At 38.7% G+C, this 23,624-nt stretch overlaps 1 protein-coding gene across 1 annotated transcript in view; it reads left to right on the top strand.

Moving 5' to 3' along the window:
• Positions 1-624: 624 nt before the first annotated feature.
• Positions 625-23,624, top strand: part of F9 (coagulation factor IX) — a 28,560-nt gene continuing 5,560 nt past the window's right edge. The window contains exons 1-6 of the mRNA XM_034486151.2: positions 625-782; positions 4,261-4,424; positions 4,830-4,854; positions 10,427-10,540; positions 15,002-15,130; positions 17,663-17,895. Coding sequence (XP_034342042.1) covers positions 695-782; positions 4,261-4,424; positions 4,830-4,854; positions 10,427-10,540; positions 15,002-15,130; positions 17,663-17,895 — 753 coding nt within the window. The 5' untranslated portion in view covers positions 625-694. The remainder of the gene's footprint in view (positions 783-4,260; positions 4,425-4,829; positions 4,855-10,426; positions 10,541-15,001; positions 15,131-17,662; positions 17,896-23,624) is intronic.

The following is a 23,624-nucleotide window of genomic DNA, read 5'->3' on the forward strand; positions in this document are numbered from 1 at the left end:
GGATGCATACCCCCTAAAACCCAGGGTAGACCTGAGTTGAATAGGGAGGGGAGGAGGGGGGAGGGGCTAGGGAGGAATGTTTAATTGGCTCCACCCTCTGGCCTTCAGGTACCTTATTAGTATGTAAACCTCTCTAGGGCCTGGATCACAGCCTCCACCTGTGTACGTGATTGAAGGGTGAAGGTGGAATGGAGATTAGACCTCGTGTTAGGCCCGACATCCATATACACATGCGTTCAGAGACAGGGTCAACATATGTCACTATATTGGCACATGGTATAAGAAACATTATAAATTCCTGATTACAATAAAGTACATGAAGAATATTTTAAATTTAGTAATTCAGTTATAAACATGTATTAAGATATTTTAACATAAAGGGCCAAATAAAGAAATTCCCTTGTTATCGTTAAACTCTATATTATTGCTCCATGATGAAGATAAACTGATTTCCCTCAGACAAAGTTTCCTGGCAGCACAAATGTAGCAGCAGCCCATGAAACCAGTGTGTGCTTTAATGACTTTAATGACGAGCCCTGGCCATTCTCTTCTCTTGACCCATGGAACAACTGGAAATAGCCCAAAGACACCCAGAGAGAGATGGACAACAATTTCCCAGAAGTAAATCCCACTCGGCTTGTACTTTGGAACAATTGATTAGCCCTGACACTTGCACAATCTCTTAACAAAGGTCATGCAGCACCTGAACACCATCATGGCAGAGTCTCCGGGTCTCATCACCATCTTCCTTCTGGGATATCTACTCAGTACTGAATGTGCAGGTTTGTTTCCTTTTCAATGCTACACTGAATATGCTTCTCTTTTAGAAACAGAAATATTTAGATCTACCTTTATCAAGTAAAGCAAGATTCCATGATGTGACAGCTATAGTTTCTATTGTAGCAGGCAGCATGTCAGCTGGTAACTCTGGCTCTGTGGTAACTTCAGTTTCAATGTTGAAAAAACGAACTAGATTTACAGTGTTTGTGGTGCATTTTTATTTAATAGATACAGTTATTCTTATGATTTGACAATATAATTCCTCTTAAACTTTCTGTGTCCTTGGTTTAAAAAAAAATGAAAGTCAGAAAATGTTTTAACAAAGAAATTGCAGAATACGCAGGAAAACATGTTATTTTATGATTTTAGATTCTCCACCTTGAAATCAAAAGGGAAAACATCAAAACCACAATGGTTTATTTACATAAAAAGTCTTTCTTGAATCTATATGTGTTCCAGTGCTTTAGAAATAGATGGTAAGGCATAGTTATAATGTTTAAAAGTATATACTTATAATTTAATTTCTCAGCTAAAATTGGAAGATTAAGCTTTTGTTACTAAGTTGCTATCTATCATGAAAGCTTTTCCATAGCCAGGAGTAAATCAGCTCATGTGTCATACATCTCCGAGCTGATATTTAGAGAACCATAATACTCAGTGGCCTCCCTAGGGGGCAAAAGTAAATATACAAATGTCTAGAATAGGGAGGAGCTTAGTTCATGTAAAGTACAACACATCAGGTTTTTGGGTTTCTTTTTTGGTTTTTTGGGTTTTTTTTTTTTTTTTTTGCAACAACAGTGAGGTTACTCCCCAGGGAAAGCCATGCAGGAAGAAGTTATGCCTTTAGACAAACAGCCTGCTCACCCCGATGCATTTATCACACTTACTAGTCAACCTACTAAAATCAAACGACTGACAATACCAGGATCAGGGGTGCCAACCCTGAGCATCCCCAGAAAACAGGCTGGTCTCCTGGTTCCCACTCCAGACATGATGTCAACTGTGCAATCAGACTGAGAAGCTAAAATGATGGCATGAGAATATAAAGGTTAAACTGCACTAGCAAAGTGGGTAGAGATGAAAAGTACATGCTGGGAAACTCATTATGTGGACCATAAGGGCAGGTCATTGAACGTATTACACCAGATTGACCTATGTGAGAACAAAAGATCCAAGCACTCTCTTATAAAGATCCAAGCACGTCTTCTTGGTGAGAGAATCTCAGATGTAAAATGATAGAAAAAAAATCACGATTTCAGAGCTGGGGCAATAATGACTAGAGACAATCCTCTAGGGGTGTTAAATACATGCGCCTCAGACACTACTGAGGATAAAAGCAACAAGATTTTACAGTCCATTTTGGTCAGGGAACCAGGAAATATCCATGGCTGGAGGTGGGAGTGGGGGTGGGGGTGGGGGTGGGGGCTAACTATTCATGTAACTCTCTTCTGTTAAACTGTCCTAAGTGTTAGAACAGAGAGGCCGCATGTCCATAATTACTGCGTTATTGTGGCAATTTGGAATTTGGAAACCAGAATTAGTCTGTGAAATGAATTTGGGTTTACAATGTATACAAATCAAAATTGTCCTTCATGCATTCAGATATATTAGTCCATACTGTTATGGTGCATGGTACCATGCATGACAAGATAGTAGTTGTAGACATAAACAGGTTCTGTTCTCTACCTAAAGCATGCTTCATCTGGTTTGAATATTGACTATTAGAAGAAGCAAGGCAAGAAAATGGGGTGGGCCAGATCATCCAAAAAGGATCCCACGCTAAGGATAGGGAACAGTAGACTGCAATGTGGAGGCGTAAGAAGTGTAAGTGTAAGAAGCACACCCCTCACTGTATTGTACCACTCAGTCTGATAACACTATAAGGAATTGGTGAGGCTCCAGGCTCAGAGTCCAATCTTATGTCTCTTGCAATCATCCAACGGAAACCAAACAGCATAATGTGGACAGTAGGAATAGCGAGAGGACTGACAATTGGAGTGGTAATTATAAAATAGTGCTGATATGATTTAATAGCCACATGCATATGAAAGCTTTGGAGAGACATATATGGAGTGTCTAGGGGTTGAAGATACTATGATAATATCAACACAGCACAGGGTCTGTAGTCTGACTTCTGACTGTAAATACAGGCTGATCCTTTATTGTGTAACAAGCAGTCAGGAAATACATGAAGTCAAAAAGATTCTTTACATGGTTACTACCAATGATGATGATGGTAATTTTCTTGGACAGAGAGCAGTAAAAAAGTAAAGACACTTTAAAAGTGCATGGAAGAGCTGGAGGAGGGAAAAAGCTAAGAATGAGGAGGGGGAGATAGCATGAGCAACATGGGAAGAAAGTGAGTAACCAGGAGACACAAGCCTATAATTTATCTCAGAGATCCCATCAACATGATGATAAGGTACATACCCTTACACTATTGTTACATTCATTTTACATTTTAAAAGGTAAAAATTCCAGACATTGTATGGTTTGCCCATATACATGCAGTCAGTAAGAGTTAGATACATGTGATTCAAGGCATATATATATATATATATATATATATATATATATATATATATATGCTGAGTTTGAGAGACAAAGTGACAAAAATACATACAAAGAGGAAGAAACAAGAAGTAAAAGGAAGAGGGCAGAAAACTGAAACTGAAAGATTTCGATTCTCAAAAAAGCAAAAGTGTACTACAGAGTAGGCAGTCATAGCTTTAAAAAAATCATGAATTTCAGTGAAATACCTACATCACTGGCCAACTTAAAGACATCATGGACCTGAAGATAAAAATCAATTATGCCAGATTATTCCTCGTTATCCCATAAGAAGCATTGGAGTCACATTTGCAGCTGGCCTACAGTTGGGATGTTGTTGTTGTTTAATATATTTTCATTCAAAATATTTGAACCATATTCTTTCCCCCTTCTTCAACTTCTCCCAAATTCTTTTCATCTCTCTACCTACCCAACTTCATTCTCTCCACCCCCCTCCTCCCTCCCTCTCTCTCCAAACAAAAACAAAATGAAGAACAAACCAAACACAAACAGGTTTCTGTTCTTCTCCGGGTATTTGTTGCAAAGTCATTGGGAGACAGCCTAGCCAGGGGAATGATGGATCACCTTAGAAGGATCCTGTACTGAGCTATTTTCAAGTGATGACAAAGTGTGAACTTAACTGCTTAGTTGAGAACTTTCTTTTTCATCCAAAGTTAAATACAAACACAACTGAAATGTGACCTTTTATTATTGTCACTCTACCGATTAAAAATAAAACTGAATTTTAATTTCTAAATTTCTATGTGTATACAGTACTGGGAAAAGATCAGAGTTTTTGGCTCTATGCCTCAAAGAGAAATTAGCTATAGAATTGTTTGAATCAAAGACAAACCTTTTTCTTTAAAAACATATTTAGTTTTCAGAGTGTTTTTTTTTCTAAAACTAAAGAACTGTACTTTTACATTTCAGTTTTCCTTGATCGTGAAAATGCTACCAAAATTCTTAGCCGTCCAAAGAGATATAATTCAGGCAAACTGGAAGAGTTTGTTCAAGGAAACCTTGAGAGAGAGTGTATAGAAGAAAGATGTACTTTTGAAGAAGCACGAGAAGTTTTTGAAAACAATGAAAAAACTGTGAGTATACCCATGTCATACCTGAATAACATGTCCCAGAGCAAAAGATGGAAAAACCTCAATTTTCAAAAAGAGTGTGGGACTAGAGAGATGACTCCTTGTTTAGGAACACTGGCTGCTATTCCAGAGGGCATAGGTTCAAATCCAAGCATCTAGGAAATCCAACACTCTCTTCTGACCTCTTTGAGTAGTACATACACATGATGTATGTGTGCACACAGAACACTCATACCGTAAAACAAAATTTAAAAAGTATTTTAGATCAATTATTAAAGGAAAGAAACTTGTATTTAAAATCTTAAAATATCAGTTTGTATCATATATCACAAATATTATAAAAGGAAAGAAATCCACATCAAAATACTTTAAACATTCTCATTAAGCTGTCCTCCTTTTTCCTTACAGACTGAATTTTGGAAGCAATATGTTGGTAAGCAATTCATTTTATTTCCTAGCTGTTATATGAAACATTTGAGAATTGTATCTTTTTTTTCTATATATAAACAGAAGTTGTACAGTCTCAGTTTTTTTTAAAAAAAAAAACTTCAAATGCAGGTAGAAAGCAAAACAATTGCATCTTCAAGCTAAATGAACATTTGCTGTCACTAGTGGATTCAGAGGTGATGATTGGCAATGTTTACCATGTTAAATCCTCATGATTGTGATGGTTTCCAAAGCCCTCCATGTCTTGACCAACCATCTCTTCTTGTTGCCTTTCTGACCACCTCAACTACTACTACCCTCATTCCACAAAGGGGCTCCTTGTACGCCCTAGCAGTGTTCCCATGTTAGAGGCATTATCTGGCTATCTCTGTTAGCTGACTCTTCCCAGCTTCTTCAAAGCTAAGTTCCCTACTTTGCCCAGGGACTTGTCCAAAATTCCACCAGTTCAATAAGTCCTCCCTTGATGAGGTATTAATATTCCAACCTGCTCCCCAATTTTAGACACTTGCTCTGCCATTTTAGACACTTGTGTCCTGGTCTATTTTTTGCGTATATGTAATGAAATATCTTTGGCATGAGACCCAACACTAAATACATGATTTGTTATATACACATATGTGTTATATGAATATCTTAATATATTTTGAAACATGTTGTCTGAAGATCCTGTCATACAATAATTTTAATAATTTTGTTTACAAAATAATTTCACAGCATGGCACTTTCCACTTGCAGCACCGCATTGGTACCCAAACAGTTTTTGATGTTGGAGTGATTTGAAATTTGAGCTTTCAGATTGAGGATACTCAAGCTGTAGCACTTTCTACAACAGTGTTTTGCTCATTTTCCCACCCTTCTAGAACTCGAGCATCATTTTAGCAGGACTCAGTAGCTTATCTTGCTGATAGGCTCCTGACACCTACAATACTATCTACAATGGAGGCACTCGGGAAATCTCTGCCCAATGAACTGACCCAAAGGAAGAAATGCAATACTTGAACAATAACCGATTTTATTATTTATATTATATCTTTGTACATTTTTAAAGTTTGTCCACAAAGACAAATTTCAAAAAGTTTGAAAATCCAGAAGTTGAATTTTAAGGGGGCATTTCCCAGGCTGACTTCTTTCAGAGTGTCTACATGGGCAGAACAAATGAACTTACCCTATTCGCTGAGCTCCATTTACTGCGGTCTGTTCGATTTTCTAGAATTCCATTTCCGGAGAAACTGCTAGAAAATCTCATAACTCCCTCTTGTTTCTTCACTTTCCATTTGAAGTTGTAAAAGAGGTTCTCTTTGGCCTTCCTTATTTTTAAAAAATGAATGCTACTAAGCCCACTTCTGAGTTGGCTCACAAATTTCATGCAAACTATTTATACTCAAGTTAAATCTTGGAAGTTTAACACTTGTTTTTAAATGTAAACCTGGGGGTTAGGGAAGAGATAACTCCTGTGCTTTCTATTGCTTTAGTAAACACATAATCTAAAGCCACTCCTGGAGGAAATGGATGATTTGGCTTTCACTTTCTGCTGATCACATTGATGGAAGTCAGGGCAGGAACTCAGGGCAGGAAGTAGGAGCAATGAAAGCAAACATGGAGGAACACTCCTTACTGGCTTGCTAAACTATCTTCTTTACCCAACCTGGCTTGGCCCTCATACTGCAATCACTAATCAGGAAGAATGCTTTAAAGGCTAATTGATGGAGGCATCTTCTCAGTTGAGGTTCTTTCTTCCATGATGACACTGGCATATGTCAAGTTCACAAACAAACAACAAAAAACTCTTCAGCCAGCACAGATGGAAAGCCTCACTTTAATCTTCATAACCCAGCGTTTCTGTTGTTTGTGTGTATTTGGTATATACAGTTTCAGGACTGACCACTTTGTATTAGAAGAGCAATTGGGAGGCTGATACTTAGAGAGGTAATTCTCTCTCTCTCTCTCTCTCTCTCTCTCTCTCTCTCTCTCTCTCTCTCTCTTTCTCTCCCTCACTCCTTCCCTCCCTCCCTCCATTCCTCCCTCCCTTCATCCTCTCTTAGCAGTTGCCTATAATTGTTTTTCTAGGTGTGAGACTCTGAGATTTTTTCCCCTTTCTACATTAACATGTCCATTGACACTGTCACTGTTCAGATCTCGCTTGTACAGCCATTTCTAGGAGAGACTGTATCACAGCAGACTTCCTGGTGTTCCAACTCTTATAATCTTTCTGTTCCCTCTTCCGTGCTGCTCACTGAGCCATACATGCAAGAACTGTGATACAAATGTATTTACTAGAACAAGGCCTCCTGATCATCGATCTCTGCATTGTGTCCAGTTGCGGTTCTCTGTGATGGTCTCCATTTGCTGTACAGAGAAGCTTCTTTGGTGAGGTGTGGTAGCTACACTTAGCTGTGGGTATGAGGAGAAGATTTAGAATGTAGTTAGGGATTAGGCTGGTCTAGCAAAGTGACAGTAGTAGGTTCTCTTCTAAGAGCTATGACCTCACTAACCCCAAAACCATATAGACACAAAGAACAAAAAGTGGCCCAGCAGGTTGTAGTTAAATATTTTTGCATGTATGTTTATGTAACAATAATAATCAAAGAAAAATGAATTATCAATTTGAATGTGGAGAGCATGGAAGGGGTTTGAGGAAGGGGTTTGAGAAGGTTTGGAGGATACAAGGGAAAGGGGAAAAATGTTGGAATTATATTTTAATGAAAAGGTAGTAAAAATCATAAAAATAAAATAAATACCAAAAAATAAAAGCTAAGTCTGAGTGGTGCTTGCGAATAATCCCTGCACTGGGAAGAAGGTGACAGAAAAAGCTCTGAGGCTTGCTGCCTGGCCAGTTTAGCCTAATCAATTTTCTCCAAGTTCTCTGAGAGAAAAACAATGTAATGGCTTCCCCCCCCCCCATTCAAAAAAACAGTGTAATAAGTGAAAAACACACTGAGAGTTGACTTATACATACACACATTTATTTATATACATACATACATACATACATACATACATACATATGTAAATACAAACACACACACAGAGGGAGACAGAGGGAGAGAGAGAAGAAATCAGTGCTACAGTTGGACTCTCATGATCCCTTCACACAGCCCATCCTACACATACCCCAGCCCCAGCCCCAGCCCCAGCCCCAGCCCCAGCCCCAGCCCCAGCCCCAGCCCCAGCCCCAGCCCCAGCCCCAGCCCCAGCCCCAGCCCATGCAGCATACTTTGAAGTTGGGCAATGGCTTTCCAGGTCAGCGAAGTGCAATGTTTACTATACCTTGGTTACAAATACCCATGAGACATCAAGGACATACTTTTGTCATTAATCTTTTCACTACAAAAACTTAAACAACACAAATAAGAACAAAAAAGCAATGACACCCATACTTGTTTTCACATGCAGTTAAAATTCCTACTTGTCACAGAATTAGCCTGTGCTAATCGGAAACTGCCTGGGCCCAGGCTCCCCACTGCTATGTCTGTCTGTACAATGAATACAGTTCACAAAAGCAGTTTATAAAATACCTATCCCATTTAACCCTCACAGCAGTTCCATTATGAATTCTGTTTCACAGAGAAAGGAACAGGCTTAGAGGGGGTAAGGGCTTTGCCTTGGATCACCCAGCTGGGAAATCACAAGACCAGGAAAGGAACCCAAGTTCTCTTTGAACTATAACATCTCATGATCTTGAAATCTGAATGTTGTTGTTGTTGTTGTTGTTGTTGTTGTTGTTTTCCTCCTCCTCCTTCTTTATAAGTGTTTATTTATTTTTGTTTTATGTGTATAAGCATGTCATCTGAATAAGTGTCTGGATACCACATATATGCCTGGTAACTATGGAAACAAGAAAAGTGGTATCCAATTCCCTGAAACTGTAGTTATGGACTGCAATAAACAACCATCTTTGTACTGGGAACTGAACCCAGGTCCTCTATAAGAACAGCAAGTGCTCTTAACCACTGAATCACTTCTCCAGCTCCAGAACCTAGTAATCTTAAAAGAGAATCTCACATGGCAGGGTCTTGTCTCCTGTTGTTTTTGACCCCTACTAGCTATGGTTTTCTCCTGGCCTATAGTACACACAGCAAAGGAACACTAAATTCAAAAGAAAATGACACTCATTGTGAAGATATGTCTCAGCAAATGAGTTCCCTGTGTGGCTGGCTACAAGCCCAGACCCTTTCAGTAAAACACCCTAAATAATTCAGATTCATTGGTCTATAATATAAAGTGCAAATGTAGCTCATTTTTAGACTGGTTCTGAACATCAATAATAATAAAGCAGAGATAATGTATTTTGTTTTCATAGAATTGGAACAAATTGCAGTATCTGTGCAAAAGCACATTGGATCAAGGGGCAGAGAGGGCAAGGTCTAATTTTTACAGCAATCCAATTTTCCAGAGAGTTTATTTCTGAAAAAGGATACTAGTCTCATAGTCAACAGACCATGGACACATGCTTCTATCAGAGAATAGTAAATGTGGTCATCTACACAATAAATGTCAAGGGGTTTGGCTATAAAGTATGACTAATAACTAGAAATTTCTCTTTCATTCTTCCCATGTTTCTCTCCTTCATACCATTCCATCTCATAGTTTTCTTTCTCATATGTGGAGTCTTACAAACGTAGAGTTTTTCTATAGCTCAAAATCCATAGCCCTCTCCTTCTGGTTAAGCTCATCCTATCCCTTGATGCTTTCTTAGTAGCTGGACACTAAGAAACCAGACTTAAAGGTTTCCTTCCTTCTGTTCCTGACCCTTCTCCACTTGCTTATTTCTTCTTCCTGATTTTATTTTTGTTTATTTGTTATTTTTTTGTTTGTACTACTATCAGCATTTTCAAAGGCTCTGTAAATGTAGAAACTTCGGGAAACACAGAATGCATACAGGAAATGTATTTCTAAAGTTCACCCAATAGTACCTTTAAGCTTCTGATGATACACTGAACATAGTTGCCTACTTGGAACCTAACTGGTATGCAAAAAAACTATCATATCTAAGTTTCTGGCAACTTTGCTGTAGTCATAGCCCATCATATGATAGAGAAACGTTAAAAGGCAATGCAAGGAAGTAGATGTATTTGCTCTGTGCCTGAGCAACCAGTCCATGAGTGGAAACAGTTTACTGTCTAACACAGCATGTTGTGTGAGACCTGCAATAAGATGTCCTCATATAAAATATATATAGTATTTGTTGAAGTGGCTCAATTTAATTATAGTTAACTTGTTCTCATCACATGAAGAGACACTGACATTCCTTCTCATTATATGTTGATATAGTATTTCCATACAAACACATATCCCCCTGTTTCATTGGGTTATATAAACTGTGCATGTCTCCCTCTTTGAAATTTCCAAGGATGGCATCACCCTGAAAACCTTTGCTGAAGTGGCTTTTAGAAGCCTGGATAAAACCAGGCACATCACTTGCCTATATGCAGGTAGCTTGCCGCTCAGTAGTTCTCTGATACTAAAATCAGAATCCTCCCTTCATAAATCTGTTCAGGGGAGGACTGGGCATTTTAAGCAGCTCATCTGATAATTCAATTTCTTAACCTGTCTTAAAGATGGAGATCAGTGTGAATCCAATCCTTGTTTAAATGGTGGGATGTGCAAGGATGATATTAACTCCTATGAATGTTGGTGCCAAGTTGGATTTGAAGGAAGGAACTGTGAATTGGGTAAGTAACCTTTCATTTATTCATGGTTCAAAGTTTCTTTTTTAAACCAGATGAAATAGGAAATTTAAATATTTATACACCACACAATTCTCTTAAAACGCATATACTATACTTATGAACATTTACTTTCTCTATAGTCACTTTCTAGGATATGAATTCAGGCTAGGATTTAGAGGTAATGTTCCACTCCTTTTATGCATTAATCCTTAATCTGTCTTCAGGACCATTATTCTCCCCAGTTTATGAACAAGAAGACTTCAGCTCAAATATCAAACAAAGCAATGGTTGAGCGAGGAAGTGAACTTGTGGTACTGTACTCAAAACTCTGAGAAAACTGCACCCATAAAAAGATTTGAACTTGTGACTGAGTTGCTGTGGATTTAGATAAAGGAAATGGATAGCCTATAGAGTTGGAAGTGACAGACCTTCCATGAAATAAGAACTCTTCCAGATGAGCAAAGCCTTTTACAAGTTAAATTTGTTGTAAAACTCAGAGGTTGTTCCTTAATTAATTGTACTGATCATATCAAAGAGTAACAGAAGAAAAACATTATCTTGCAAATGTAAGATTTTTGTTTACCTTCCTGGAATAGTTCTTTTTTGAGATTTTGGTCATTTGAGCAGCAAACCCCAAAGTCCTTTATCCCCTTGGTTACTGCCTCTGGATGCAGTAACCATATTGACACATGGGACCAAGAAAAGATGCTGCACTCCAAAATTCTGGGAGGATAGACGTGCAATCTGAGGGAAAGAATCTCACACCACAGGCTACATGGCTAAGGATAAAGAGTAGAGAAGTAGCAGGACACTATTAAGGCAATATAGCCATCACTCTGACACATGAACAAGGCATAAAATGAAATGAAAGGCAGCAGCTGCACGGGTCCTATTGAGAAAGGGGATGAAAGTCCCTGTAATATTGTTCAGTGCCCAGGGGAAGTTCATTGATCATCTTCCTTTGAGATCTGAAAGATCTCAGAATAAAAGGGAAAATTGAAAGGACAAAGGAATCTAAAAAAAAGAAAGAAAAGAAGAAGAAGAATGAACGTAAGTGGGTGAGCTAGCATACTCAGGCTGAACTTACATTTGTTTAGGATTCCTGGTGTGGCGATAAACTGCTGCTTGAGTTCCCATTCCTGGGGTGTGTTAATTGGTTTAACATCTTTAACGTGCCATTTGGTCTGAACAATTGTAATTTCAAATTCCAAATCAGGGAAATTCAGTCCTCATATTTGAGATACATACAGAAGTGCTTTGAATTGTTACCCTGAAACCATTGAAGTGAAGGGAATGAATAACTCAGTCTTTGCTGTAAGTGAAGGTCATGGTGTAGTAGATGCTAATTGCAAACCTAAAGGTTGTGTTGGAGAGATGGCTCAGCAGTTAAGAGCACTGGCTGCTCTTCCAGAGGACCTGGGTTCAACTCTTAGAAGCTACATGGTGGCTCACAACTCTCTGTAACTACAGTGCCAGGGTATCTAAAGCTCTCTTTTGACATCTACAGGCACCAAACATAAGCATGATGCACAAATTTACATGCAAGTAACACATACATGTGAAAAATGTAATAATAAAATACATTTTAACTTATAAAAATTTTTAAAAACCATAAATCTAGTTTAAGGTTTATTTAGTTTCATTTTATGCTTAAAGATGCTTTAGATGCATATTTATCTGTGTACCCTGTGCATGCAATGCCGATAGAGGCCAGAAGATGGCCTGAGATCCTCTGGAACTGGAGGAAAAATTGGCTGTGAGCCTCCTTGTGGGCTTTGGGAACTGAACTTGGTTCATCTGAAAAAGTAGCAACTGCTCTTAACCAGTTCTCTGTCTCTCTATCTTGTTTTAAAAGATAGTTTAAAAGAAGGAAGAGAACACCATCGAGGAATGTGAACACAGGCTCAGAGTTCTATAATAGGATGCACTGTGGTTGGGGAGCGTACGGTCCACAGAGAAAACGTGCCAAGTCTGAAATTGGCAACATCTCAATACTCCTCGGTTCCCACATTTCTGTTTGGTCAGGGCTCTAGCTGTACTGCAGCCATCACCACGCTTAGCCTCTAGGGTGTATTGATCAGATCCAACCAATCTGAGAAAAGGTTTTTTAAAAAATCTTTTCAGCTCAGCTGATTCAGAAACAAAATGGGAATTCTGTCAGAATACCCTTTATCTCAGATACTAGAGGAGAGCAACAACAAAGCATAGGTAAACTCCCATTTAGGCTTCTTGCCTCCAGCTGAACTAAACACAAATCTGAAAACTCACAAGGCACCTCTACCACAGTGTAGACGAATGCGGTCTTGTGCCTCACCTTGTCTTAGAAAAGAAAAGATTTTCACTATTGCAAACCTTTGCTTTCCTTTTCCCCTGTCCATCAGACAGGCTTTTCGTTGCAGGAGTAAGGAGCACATATTTGGAGCATGCTTTCTAGTTAGGGAACAAAGAATTAACTAGCTACTGGGTCCCTTTGGTTAGAATAAATATCTTTGAATTCCTCTGCCACAGAAATCCAAATGTCTAACGGGCAGATGAAAGTCTGCAAGAATCTAGTCATCCTTCCCTCCTTAAGAATGCAGAAAAACAAAATGGAAAGAAAAAAATTACAAACAAAAGAATATCCTCTGAGGGTGTTTTGTTGTTGTTTGTTTGTTTGTTTTGTTATTTTAGTTTTCACCACACTACAGACCCAATTATCTTATTTAATATGTATTTTAGGGTTGGGAAAAATGTTGAGGTTAGCTGAATAAGTTGTTTTCTGGAAAACCTGTTAAACAAACAAAATTTTGTTAAGGCTCTGGTAGGCAACCTTCTGCTATCAGGAAGAGAAAGATAACACATGCTTTAAAATGTCATCAATGGATATTCTAGGTACCAAGTTCAGCCTTGGGACTAAGGAAAACCTGTCCCCAACCTAGTGTGTGGCATCTAAGTGCTGGATAATTGATTGAGTCCAATTCTGTTCCTCGGGTCCTGCTCTATTGCCCTCTCCCCTGGAATTTCTTGTGCTATAATTCTATTTCTAGAATCCCAAACCTTTTGACTTCAGGCAAAAGCATGCTGATGTTACAGCAATACATCCATCCCACCACATGCACCAAACAAGTCAAAGATGAAGAGTAGCGGCAACATGCTGGGCCAGAAAAGGCACTAGCACACAGGAAAAAGATTGAGAGATCTGGTTGCTTAACAAAGGACACAGAAGCAGAATAGAAAAATCACACCAAGTTTACTCATTCTCTTTGTACTGGCTCTGGATACAACTATCCTGTTCTCCCCACCCACCTCTGTTAAGTTATCACAACCTCATGTTGATGGAACATTTTCTACAGGTAGTATTTGATTTGGCTGAACACTTTAGTATTGCTTTGTAGCAACAATATGATAGCCAGGAACAAAAAATAAACAAGAGATGTTATCATCACTCACAAGGAGAAAGAGCTTCAAAACGAAGGAAATGCAAAAGAGCAGATGCCATCCTTTTTTTATCATAAACTTAGTAGATTAATGGTAGCAAAAACAAAATCTCATGTCAGTTCCTTTATTCCCTTCCCCTGATAATAATTTATTTTCCTCCCCTGATTTACTGAACTATGTAATTAAAATAAATAAACATACAGAAAAGATTTTGTATATGAAGGCAATAAAATACCAATTATATTTATACCATAATAAACAGAAAATACATTTTGGAACAGTGTAAGAATTGAATGCTTAGTAATAAAAGAAAGATGTACAAGTACTCTACACACACTCTGGCTTCTTTAGATACACACTAACACACATAAACATACATAAGTATTTTTAACAAATAGTAGAATAGGTGGATGCAAATGTATCAATACAATGAACTACTACACAGCAATGTAAATGAACTATTGGTTTACAAAACAGCATAGATGAATCTCACAAATAAATTGCTAAAACAGAAGAATGTATGTGTTTTTTATATAAATGATCAATAGTGTTTACTATGTTTGAAGTGCAGGTAATAACTTTTGTAAAGAAAGAATGGTAGAATGGTTGGGAGGGAACATTACAGGACTTGTGGCAGTTGATAATGTCCTATTTATTAGCCCGTGAAGGATTTAAACAGGTGCACTTACTTTGTAAAACTTCACAGAAAAGTTTTATTGACTTTCCTGGATTTTTGATTTACTTTAATAAATATGTTTCTAATCATAGTTCATGGTTTAGTTAAAGTACACTATCCAAATATTCAGTTGTACACAACATCAAAATATTGCTGACACCATCATCATGCCTTACTGAGAATCTTATTTTACCACATTTTTCTTCTATTAGCTCTAGGCTCCCAGATTGTTTCAACTTGTGTTTAATGCATACATGAGCCGATAGTTCCATGTACGTTTTTGATGTGTATGTCAGACGAGCCATTAAGTTTTTCTTTTCTTTTCTTTTCTTTTGTTTTGTTTTGTTTTCTTTTCTTTTCTTTTCTTTTAGATGCAACGTGTAACATTAAAAATGGCAGGTGCAAGCAGTTTTGTAAAAACAGTCCTGATAACAAGGTAATTTGTTCCTGCACTGAGGGATACCAACTTGCAGAAGACCAGAAGTCCTGTGAACCAGCAGGTCAAAATCTAAATAAGTTCTTTAAAGAAAATTTGCATTTGAATATTTAGCATATAAACTACACTGTTTTAGGCATTTTAAAAAGGATTTATTTATTTTCATTTTGAGTATCTTGTCTGCATGTATTTTTTATGCTATGCATGTGCAATGCTTGTGGAAGTAAAAAGATGGTATCAGATCCCCTGGAGTCTCAGAAGATTAGTGAGCTAATATGTAGGTGCTCACTAACCCACCATAACTCCAGTTATAACCCAGGTTCAGAGCTTCTGCCCCTAAATTACCTTGTTTCAGTACTTGCTGGCATCAGCTCCCTTTTGCAATTGAACAAAAGATTAGTATCTTCAAATAAACAAATTAACTTTCCAAATGTCACCATCATCTCACACTCTAATAATTATATGCAGCCTGAATTCTTTTCTGAGTCCATGTATTTCCCCTCTGATTTCTATATGACAAAGAAATGGATTTCTTTTATCTCTATGTGCAATATTTGAGATTCAGCACATCAAATCAATAATACATTACCATACCATAAAAGACATAAATATTTGGCTGACTGATAAATCTCTAGTTTAAAAAAAAAAAAAAAAGATGCTAAATGTTAAGCAGGTCGTTGGAGCCTAACTACTTCAGTCTATGAAAATCACGTCCTGACTTGCGTCATAAACTGAGTTTCTGTACTTGCTGTCAGACTAGATCCAGTCACTGTTTGTGCTTTCCTGGGCTGATCTACGTCTGTACAGTAAAGGGAAAGGCAATTCTTCACAGCTGTGTGAACATGCCACCATGTTGACACCCGACTACTGTATTTAGAACATCTCCATACTCATTGCTTACCTCTGAAACCACAGTTTTGATTCACGGAGAGGGGGACAAGCTTTGTAAGAATAACAAGGAAAATAAAGCCCTTAGTATGCAAGCCTGCGAACCTGAGTTCAGATACACAGTATATAAAAGCCAGGCAGTGTGAGCCCAGCACTGAAGGGGACTGGAAAGACAAGACCAGCCAGAAATGGTGAGTTCCAGGTTCAGTGAGAGATCCAGTCTCTAAGAAGTAATTTGGAGAGCAAAGAAATAAGTGAAGATGTTTGATGTTAACCTGCGGCACATACAAGAATGGGCACTCATGCCAGCACATACATGTGCCCTCACCCATATAGCATACTTACATAAATACATACACACACACTTTTAAAGCAAGCAAGATATAGTTTCTCTTACATTTCCAAAGCCAGATCTTTTATTAAATTGGTACATTAAATTGTGAACCATTCTCCTGTAACTGTGGGTTTGATACCTATCTCAGCAATGTACTAGGCAGAGGAAATTAAAGAAAGGGCCAGAATACAAAGGTGTGTCTGCTACAAACAAAATGAAGACTTTCTGACGCTTCACCTTCTGCCTGCTTCTTCACATGCACTGATTTGCCTGTTCCTTGCCTTAGAAGTGTGTATGTGCTTGTCTGTGTGTGTTTATGTGTGTGTGAGCATGCATACTTAATATTTTAAAAAGCTAACTTCTCATGAAGGCAGCTGCCACAGAAGCTTAGTCCTTATAAGCTCTTCCATGTTCTAAGAGAGGAAGAAAATTGAAAAGCACCTCCAACTATTAAGCGTTCTATTTAAATGAAGCCTTAGCTTTAGCAGAGTAACTAGGCCAAACCTAAAATAAGCTGTTCTGCTTTTTGAAAGATAACGGTCCCTTTTTTTAACAAGCCATTGTTGATCATGTTTATTTATGCCTAAGTATTTTGAACTAATTTCCTATTTTTTCAACCACAAGCTGCCTTTATGATACTTGGCCACGGCTGGTTGCTATAGAAATGTCTGGTACACGGAACATATCTAAGAGGAGAGTAAAACATGGAAATGAAGTGCGAGGTGACTTTGGCTACAAATTTCCATTTTAGTGGTTCCCGGTGTATCAGTAGATAATTTGTTGGGAAATAAGTCAAATGGGGCAGGATAGGGGGAAGACGTGGTTAGATCCAAGTAAATATAGATTTGGGAACCATGTTAGTAACCTATTTGGTAAATTTTAGACAAATATGCAATTGAATCACAAATATCTCCCTTCAAAAACTTCATGTTGGAATCTCTAGTGCATAAATAGTCTACAAAAATACTCTGTTAATACCAAGTAGTGGGAGCCCTTTACCTTCTCCTGAAAGACAAGTTCCACAGCATCCCTTCTCTTATCTCCATCCAGGGTAAGGGAACTTTGAAGTAAGACTTTAATTAAGAGACTCGAGGGAAAGTAATTAGAGTTTTAAAAAAGTCTAATAAATTTGATTTCCAAACACCTATTTTATTTCTGTGAAGACGGTGGATTTCAGAGCCAAATGTTTACCATGAAAGCTTTGAAAACTTTACATGAAAATACTACAGTCGGCCTTTTAGTTTGAATATATATATATATATATATCGACAGACCCAAAGTGACAGCAATGGTGAGGCTCATTCTCAATTATTGTAATGCATTTCTATATGCCACTGTGAAATATCAGAATATTCTATTTTTTCTATTTTGTAGTTCCATTTCCATGTGGAAGAGTTTCGGTTTCATACAATTCTAAAAAGAACACCCGTGCTGAGACTGTTTTCTCTAATATGGACTATGGAAATTCTACTGAAGCTGAATCCATTCTAGATGACATCACTGACGGTGCCATTCTTGATAACGTCACTGAAAGTAGTGACTCACTTAATGACTTCACTCGAATTGTTGGTGGAGAAAATGCGAAACCAGGTCAAATCCCCTGGCAGGTATTGATCCTACATCTAAAGGCTGGGGCTCAGGTGGCAGAAGACGGGCCAGCTGAGGAACAGGGCTAGGATATTAGAAAGACCTGTGGGCATTATGAGAAGTAAATTGCATCACTCAGCAAAATTAAAAACGCTTACCGGTAAGCATATGGTGAAAGACAAGTCCAGTGGCAGCTACCAGGCAATGGTCAGAAGAATTTGGCATTAAACAAATAGCACAGTAGAATTCCAAACAAACAACTTGATAGCAATAGGCATGTCCATAAATGAGCCTTCTCTCTCTCTCTCTCTCTCTCTCTCTCTCTCTCTCTCTCTCTCTCTCTCTCACGCACACACACACACACACACACACACACTGGGACTCACTGTACACCCTCAGCCCCTAGGAAAACCAGTAAGTCAGATGGTCTCAAGGAACAGACTAACTGATGGGGATACAGAAAAGGACTCCTTCGGAAAGGATTAAGGCAAACACTTGTTTCTTAGAATAAGTACACAATCTACTGCCACAGTTCTCCAAGTCTGGCAGTCTGTCCAGATCTCTAGGAATTTGTTAGGTACACAGTCTCACGCTCCACCTCAATCTCCCTGGATTTGAACCACTATGAAGAGAGAACTATGAAGAGAGAACCAGCAATCTTGGTTCCAGGAAGCCCTCTATGTCATTGTGATAGATACTGTAGTTTGAAAACCCACTGTCATAAAGAAAACACACAGAAAGCAGCCCCCAAAATGCCAAATAATAAAGTCAATCTACACAGTCCTCCAAGTGTGTTCACCATAGAAACGGCATATACAGTTTACCTATGCATATTGTTTTTATCTAAGAGTTAGATTAGGAGCAAAACCCAGGCCTTAACTACATATTTAACCAAAGCCCAAGTGGTTCCATCTGTGAGGAACCTCGATGAAAGGAGCCAGTCCAGACCTTACATAAAATTGGCCAATCCAATAAAGCAATCAGTACATATGGCTACTTCACTTAACTGGTTAAAAAGGTTAAAAAAATTGTTTTCAGTTCCTTTGTCACCTTTGCCGCACTTCCAGGGAATAATAGCCACATGTAGTTGGTTACTATTTTACTGGACAAGGCAGATATTAAGAGAAATTTTCCATCATTACATGTATTTCTGTTAGACAGTACATATCATGGTCTAGTCTAGCTTAAAACTCCTTGGGTCATAATTATAATTTAGTAATGATTTCAATGATTCTTCACACTAAAATATTTTCTCTAATGAAGTATGAACTTCTGATAGCTTAGATGACACTGCAATCATCAAATTAGCTACGATTTAAGGAGGTCAGGTAGATGAGTGCATCTAAATTTCACATTTAACACCACTAGAAATTTCTGAAACTGGCTATGTATCCTAGCTATGTGTCTATCAAGAATTCTTTGAAATGTCTACTACTCTACCATTTTATAATATACTAAATGACAGATATCAAACATATATTTGGGGATAGAGGGAAGTCATATAGAGACTAAACATGTGAGCAATAAAATACACTGTGTATACATTTATATAATGCCTAGCCCTCCCTAAGGGCACCTTGCCAGAGCTACTTCTCTTATCCCCCATCATCCTTTTCTTTGCTCTCCACATCTTTATTGTTCTTCACTATTCTTGGTCAAACTAGCCCTCTCCAGGGACCTTTCTTTAAACAATGTCCCTTGGGTAATGTTTTCATTCTATTTGACATCAGTGTAGCTAATTCTAATTTGGGTTTTTTTTTTTTTTTTTGTATTCTCATTCCTTATATCACTAACATACATGTACAAGGTGATTTGCATTAGTTACCTTTCTGTTGCTGTGACAAAGCACCATAACCAAAGGTAACTTAAGGAAGGGGGAACTTACTTTGGCTTGTGATTCCAAAGGGACAAGATTCAATCACAGTGGGGGGGGGGCATGGCAGCAGGAAGCTGAGAGATCACATCTTGAATCACAGACATAAGACAGAGCCAGAAAACAGGAAGTAGAGTGAGGCAAGGAAATCTCAAGGCACACCCTCCAGCAAGGCTGCCCCAGCTCCCCAAATAGCACCAATAGCTGGGAACCAAGTGTTCAAATGCCTGAGCCTGTGGAGAAGATGTCTTTCATTTCAACCACCACAGTGGCCCTAACCATCACCCCCCACCACCACCACCACCAAATGCTGTAACTGTGATCCTCCATGTACTGGAGGGGCATAAAGCAATTTTGTCCAGAGACTTGTTGACTAAAAATATTACTTCTTCTTTAAATAAAGGAGAATAGTTTTAATCCCAAAATGCTCACATTGTGGTCTTAGCATTGCCCCTCATTAAATGAAATAGGAAAAAAAAAAAACAGTTAAACCAGAACTAAAATGGGGGGTATAGTCTCAGTTTAGTGACACAGTCTGTATTTTTGACCCACTCCCCTTAGAGCAGATGCTTAGCAGATACCTATGGAGATATTTTCTTAAAGGAATTTTAGTGAATCTGGAAGATACTACTAGATGGTGGCTGCATCACTTCAATTCATTTCAGGTCCTTCTTCACTGCAATCTTATTGTTATTGGACCTGTTTCCTTTTCGTGTCATACCAAAATAAGATGAAAATGCTCACTGACAAATGCATGTGCATGCACACATTTAGTCCCCATTTCATTCATATGAATTAAGATTCCTTGTACCAGTAATCTACCTGACTGCTTTTACCTGTAAGACCACAAAGGAGTCAGGTATCTTCCCCTGCAAAATCCCTACACACACCCAAGATAAAAACAACTCATCTAAAGCTTGTGTGTGCATCCATGTATGTATATACACATGCCCACAAGTGTGCACACATGTGTGTGGTGCTAGCACTTAAACCCTGGGCCATACTCATGCTGGGCAAGCAGTATTCTACCACTAAAATATATCGCCAAGCTTTCTTCTTTTTCCAGAGTGGCACTAAGCTATTTCTTGGTTTGAGAGAGAGAATATCACACACAGAGAGAGAGAGAAAGAGAGAGAGAGAGAGAGAGAGAGAGAGAGAGAGAGAGAGAGAGAGAGGCAGAGAGGCCGTCAGTTCCACATTTTTTCCTTCCTAGCCAATGAAAGATCTTTCCACACCAACCCCTGCACAGTTCCTCAGGAAAGACTACTGACTTTTAAAAATAGGAGATTAAATAGCAGGTTTACAAGAGCCACCTTTAGACAAAGAGGAAACAGGAAGTGAAAGTGACCACAACCTCTTCTCTCTTGTGAAATGATGAGCTCTACCACAGGGATAATCTGTCACGTGAGAGTACTACTTCTTAAAATTATTTTATTTATTCTGCATATATAAATATTTTGTCTGAATGTATGCCTGCGTACTACATCTGTGCCTAGTTCCCAGGGACATCCAGATCCCCTAGAGCTGGAGTTGCAGATTGTTGTGAGCCAAGATGTAGATGCTGCAAAGAAAACCTGTCCTCTACAAGAGTAACAGAGCCAATCTCTCCATAATTACTAGATTTAGTTACAGACAAGACTGCATCCATTTGCTGTGGCCAAGGCATTGTGAGAAAGTAGTAAGAGCTGCTGCTTTCAATGACCACCATATTAAATTGCTGGTTTTGAGATATGAAATACCCTTTGCAACTGTCACCTAGAAAAGTGTCTCAAGTTGCTGATGTTTCTTTCCTAAAGGCCTTTCCATTCAGAATTGATTCTTTTGTTGAGGAAGGCAGTTGAAGGCAGGAACAAAGTGAGCACTCAAGAGTGAAGAAAGAAAGAATCCGACAAAGAACAAAGAATTTACTTTCATCAGGAATCACCAACAGTTTGAATGAACTAGACATGTTTAGTCTATTAAAGGGTTTGGTGGTGCTCGTGGTATTTCAGTAATAGGGTGTTTGACTAATGTGAGTGTGACCTTGGGTTAAAGTCTCAAAACACAGAGAGAGAGAGAGAGAGAGAGAGAGAGAGAGAGAGAGAGAGAGAGAGAGAAGGAGGGAGAGGGGTGGTAGAGAGGGAGAGGGAGGGAAGAGGTTTAAGTGAACTATCCACATCTTGCCAGGGGGATGGGGAATAGAACGATATCTGTTTCTTTGTAGACTTACAGGTAAAAGCTATAGCCAGGTAGTCTTATCTGAATTAAGAAGTCCTTTTTAAATCCCTGACTCAGTTGCTAGACTGGTCAGCTTTTACCTTGTTTGAGCAAATGTTTTGGCATTGTCAACCGGCAGAGCTCTTCTGACCTCAGGAGCAGCTGGCCTAGCCTGAGAGTCAGAGAGTGCACATCATCAGGGGGAAGACCCATGGACACAGGTTAGGGGATTTCAGGAGCCTGGCTACTGTCACTCTCTTTTCTTGCCTCATACCAGGGCTTCCACTTCATTTGCCTGGCTACTGGCCAAGGACTAAGTGGCCTGTCTAGACAGACTGGCAGGATCATTTGCTAGGAACTCTAAGGGTTCTGAGCTACTCTGCTATCCGAGTCAGGCTCAGACTCCTCCCTCCACCCAGGCTAAAGGTGCTTAGCCAGGGAGCAGAGGTGATTCCTCTGGTTCACCTGCAGTGGGATCAGAGCTTCTTGAAAAAGAAGAAGGGATTCTGAAAGAGCACTTCAGGGGATGGATGGGAAGCCAGAGAGTTAAGTATACCACACATTAACAGAAACATGCTTTTCTTAGAAACTGTATCTAGCTGACTGAGAAAACTAAAACAGCTACATAGGAAAGACTAAACGCTTTAGAACATTAGAGGGAGGGAAACACATGGCCAATCCACAGCTAGTTTGAGTACATGTAAACCTTTTATTCTTTCTGCTAAGATTTGTGTAGACCTATATAAATACCTGATCTTTTTCAAAGAGGTACTTTTATCACTTTTGTAGTTTTGGCATAAATATCCTCCTTAAATAGCTTCAGCTTCCTTTTTCCTAGTCCTCACCTTCCTCAGCTTGGTCCCCAAGCTATCGTTGAGGTGACCTGAGCTCTTTGCTTATTCTGCATCTGACAGATCTACTCCACAATAGACAGCAGCCTTCAAGTATGAATGAGCCAGAGATGTTTTCTTTTACATGACAATCGTAATTCTACAGAAATGTTTTACTTATCCAGGTGTGGTTGTGCACACCTTTAGTCTCACCACTCAGGAGGCAAAAGTAGGTTGATCTCTGTGAGTTCAAAGCCAGCCAGGTCTACAAAGTGAGTTCCAGGATAACTGGGCTACATAGTGAGATCTTGTCTCGGAAGCAAAGCCAGAAATTTCTTACTTAAAAGAAACAAGCTTGTATTATTCCTAGCTTAGATGGTAAGATTCTAATTAAGAGAAAAAATGGCAAGTGTAATCTCACCTACATCTACAAAGCTAGTTTGAACAAAACATTTGGACTATTAACCTGCAGGATTGCTTTATGAAGTATATATTAATGTCCAGTGTATTTATTAGTTATAGTTAATCATTAAAAAGCAAAGTGAGTATTTCTTCTGTGCTCAACAAAATAACCTACCACCATATATTTGGCAAGCAACATTTGTGGGTCTACCAAATAGTATACCATGTGTCTTGGTTTGTATAATAGAAAATATGGAATGAATGGTGGTGTTAGATAGCTGAAATAGATGGTAAGGGAGAATAGAGGTTTTAGGGAACTCACAGGAAATACTAGGCCGAAGTTAAAGTATAAAGCAAGAGCAACGAAACAACAGCTATTGTTGTGGGTTGCCATTGCCATGAAGAGCAGAAATACAGATTGTATGTATTTTATCAGTGTATAGAGGTG

Source organism: Arvicanthis niloticus, chromosome X (assembly GCF_011762505.2).
Source record: "Arvicanthis niloticus isolate mArvNil1 chromosome X, mArvNil1.pat.X, whole genome shotgun sequence".
Classification (NCBI taxonomy): domain Eukaryota; kingdom Metazoa; phylum Chordata; class Mammalia; order Rodentia; family Muridae; genus Arvicanthis; species Arvicanthis niloticus.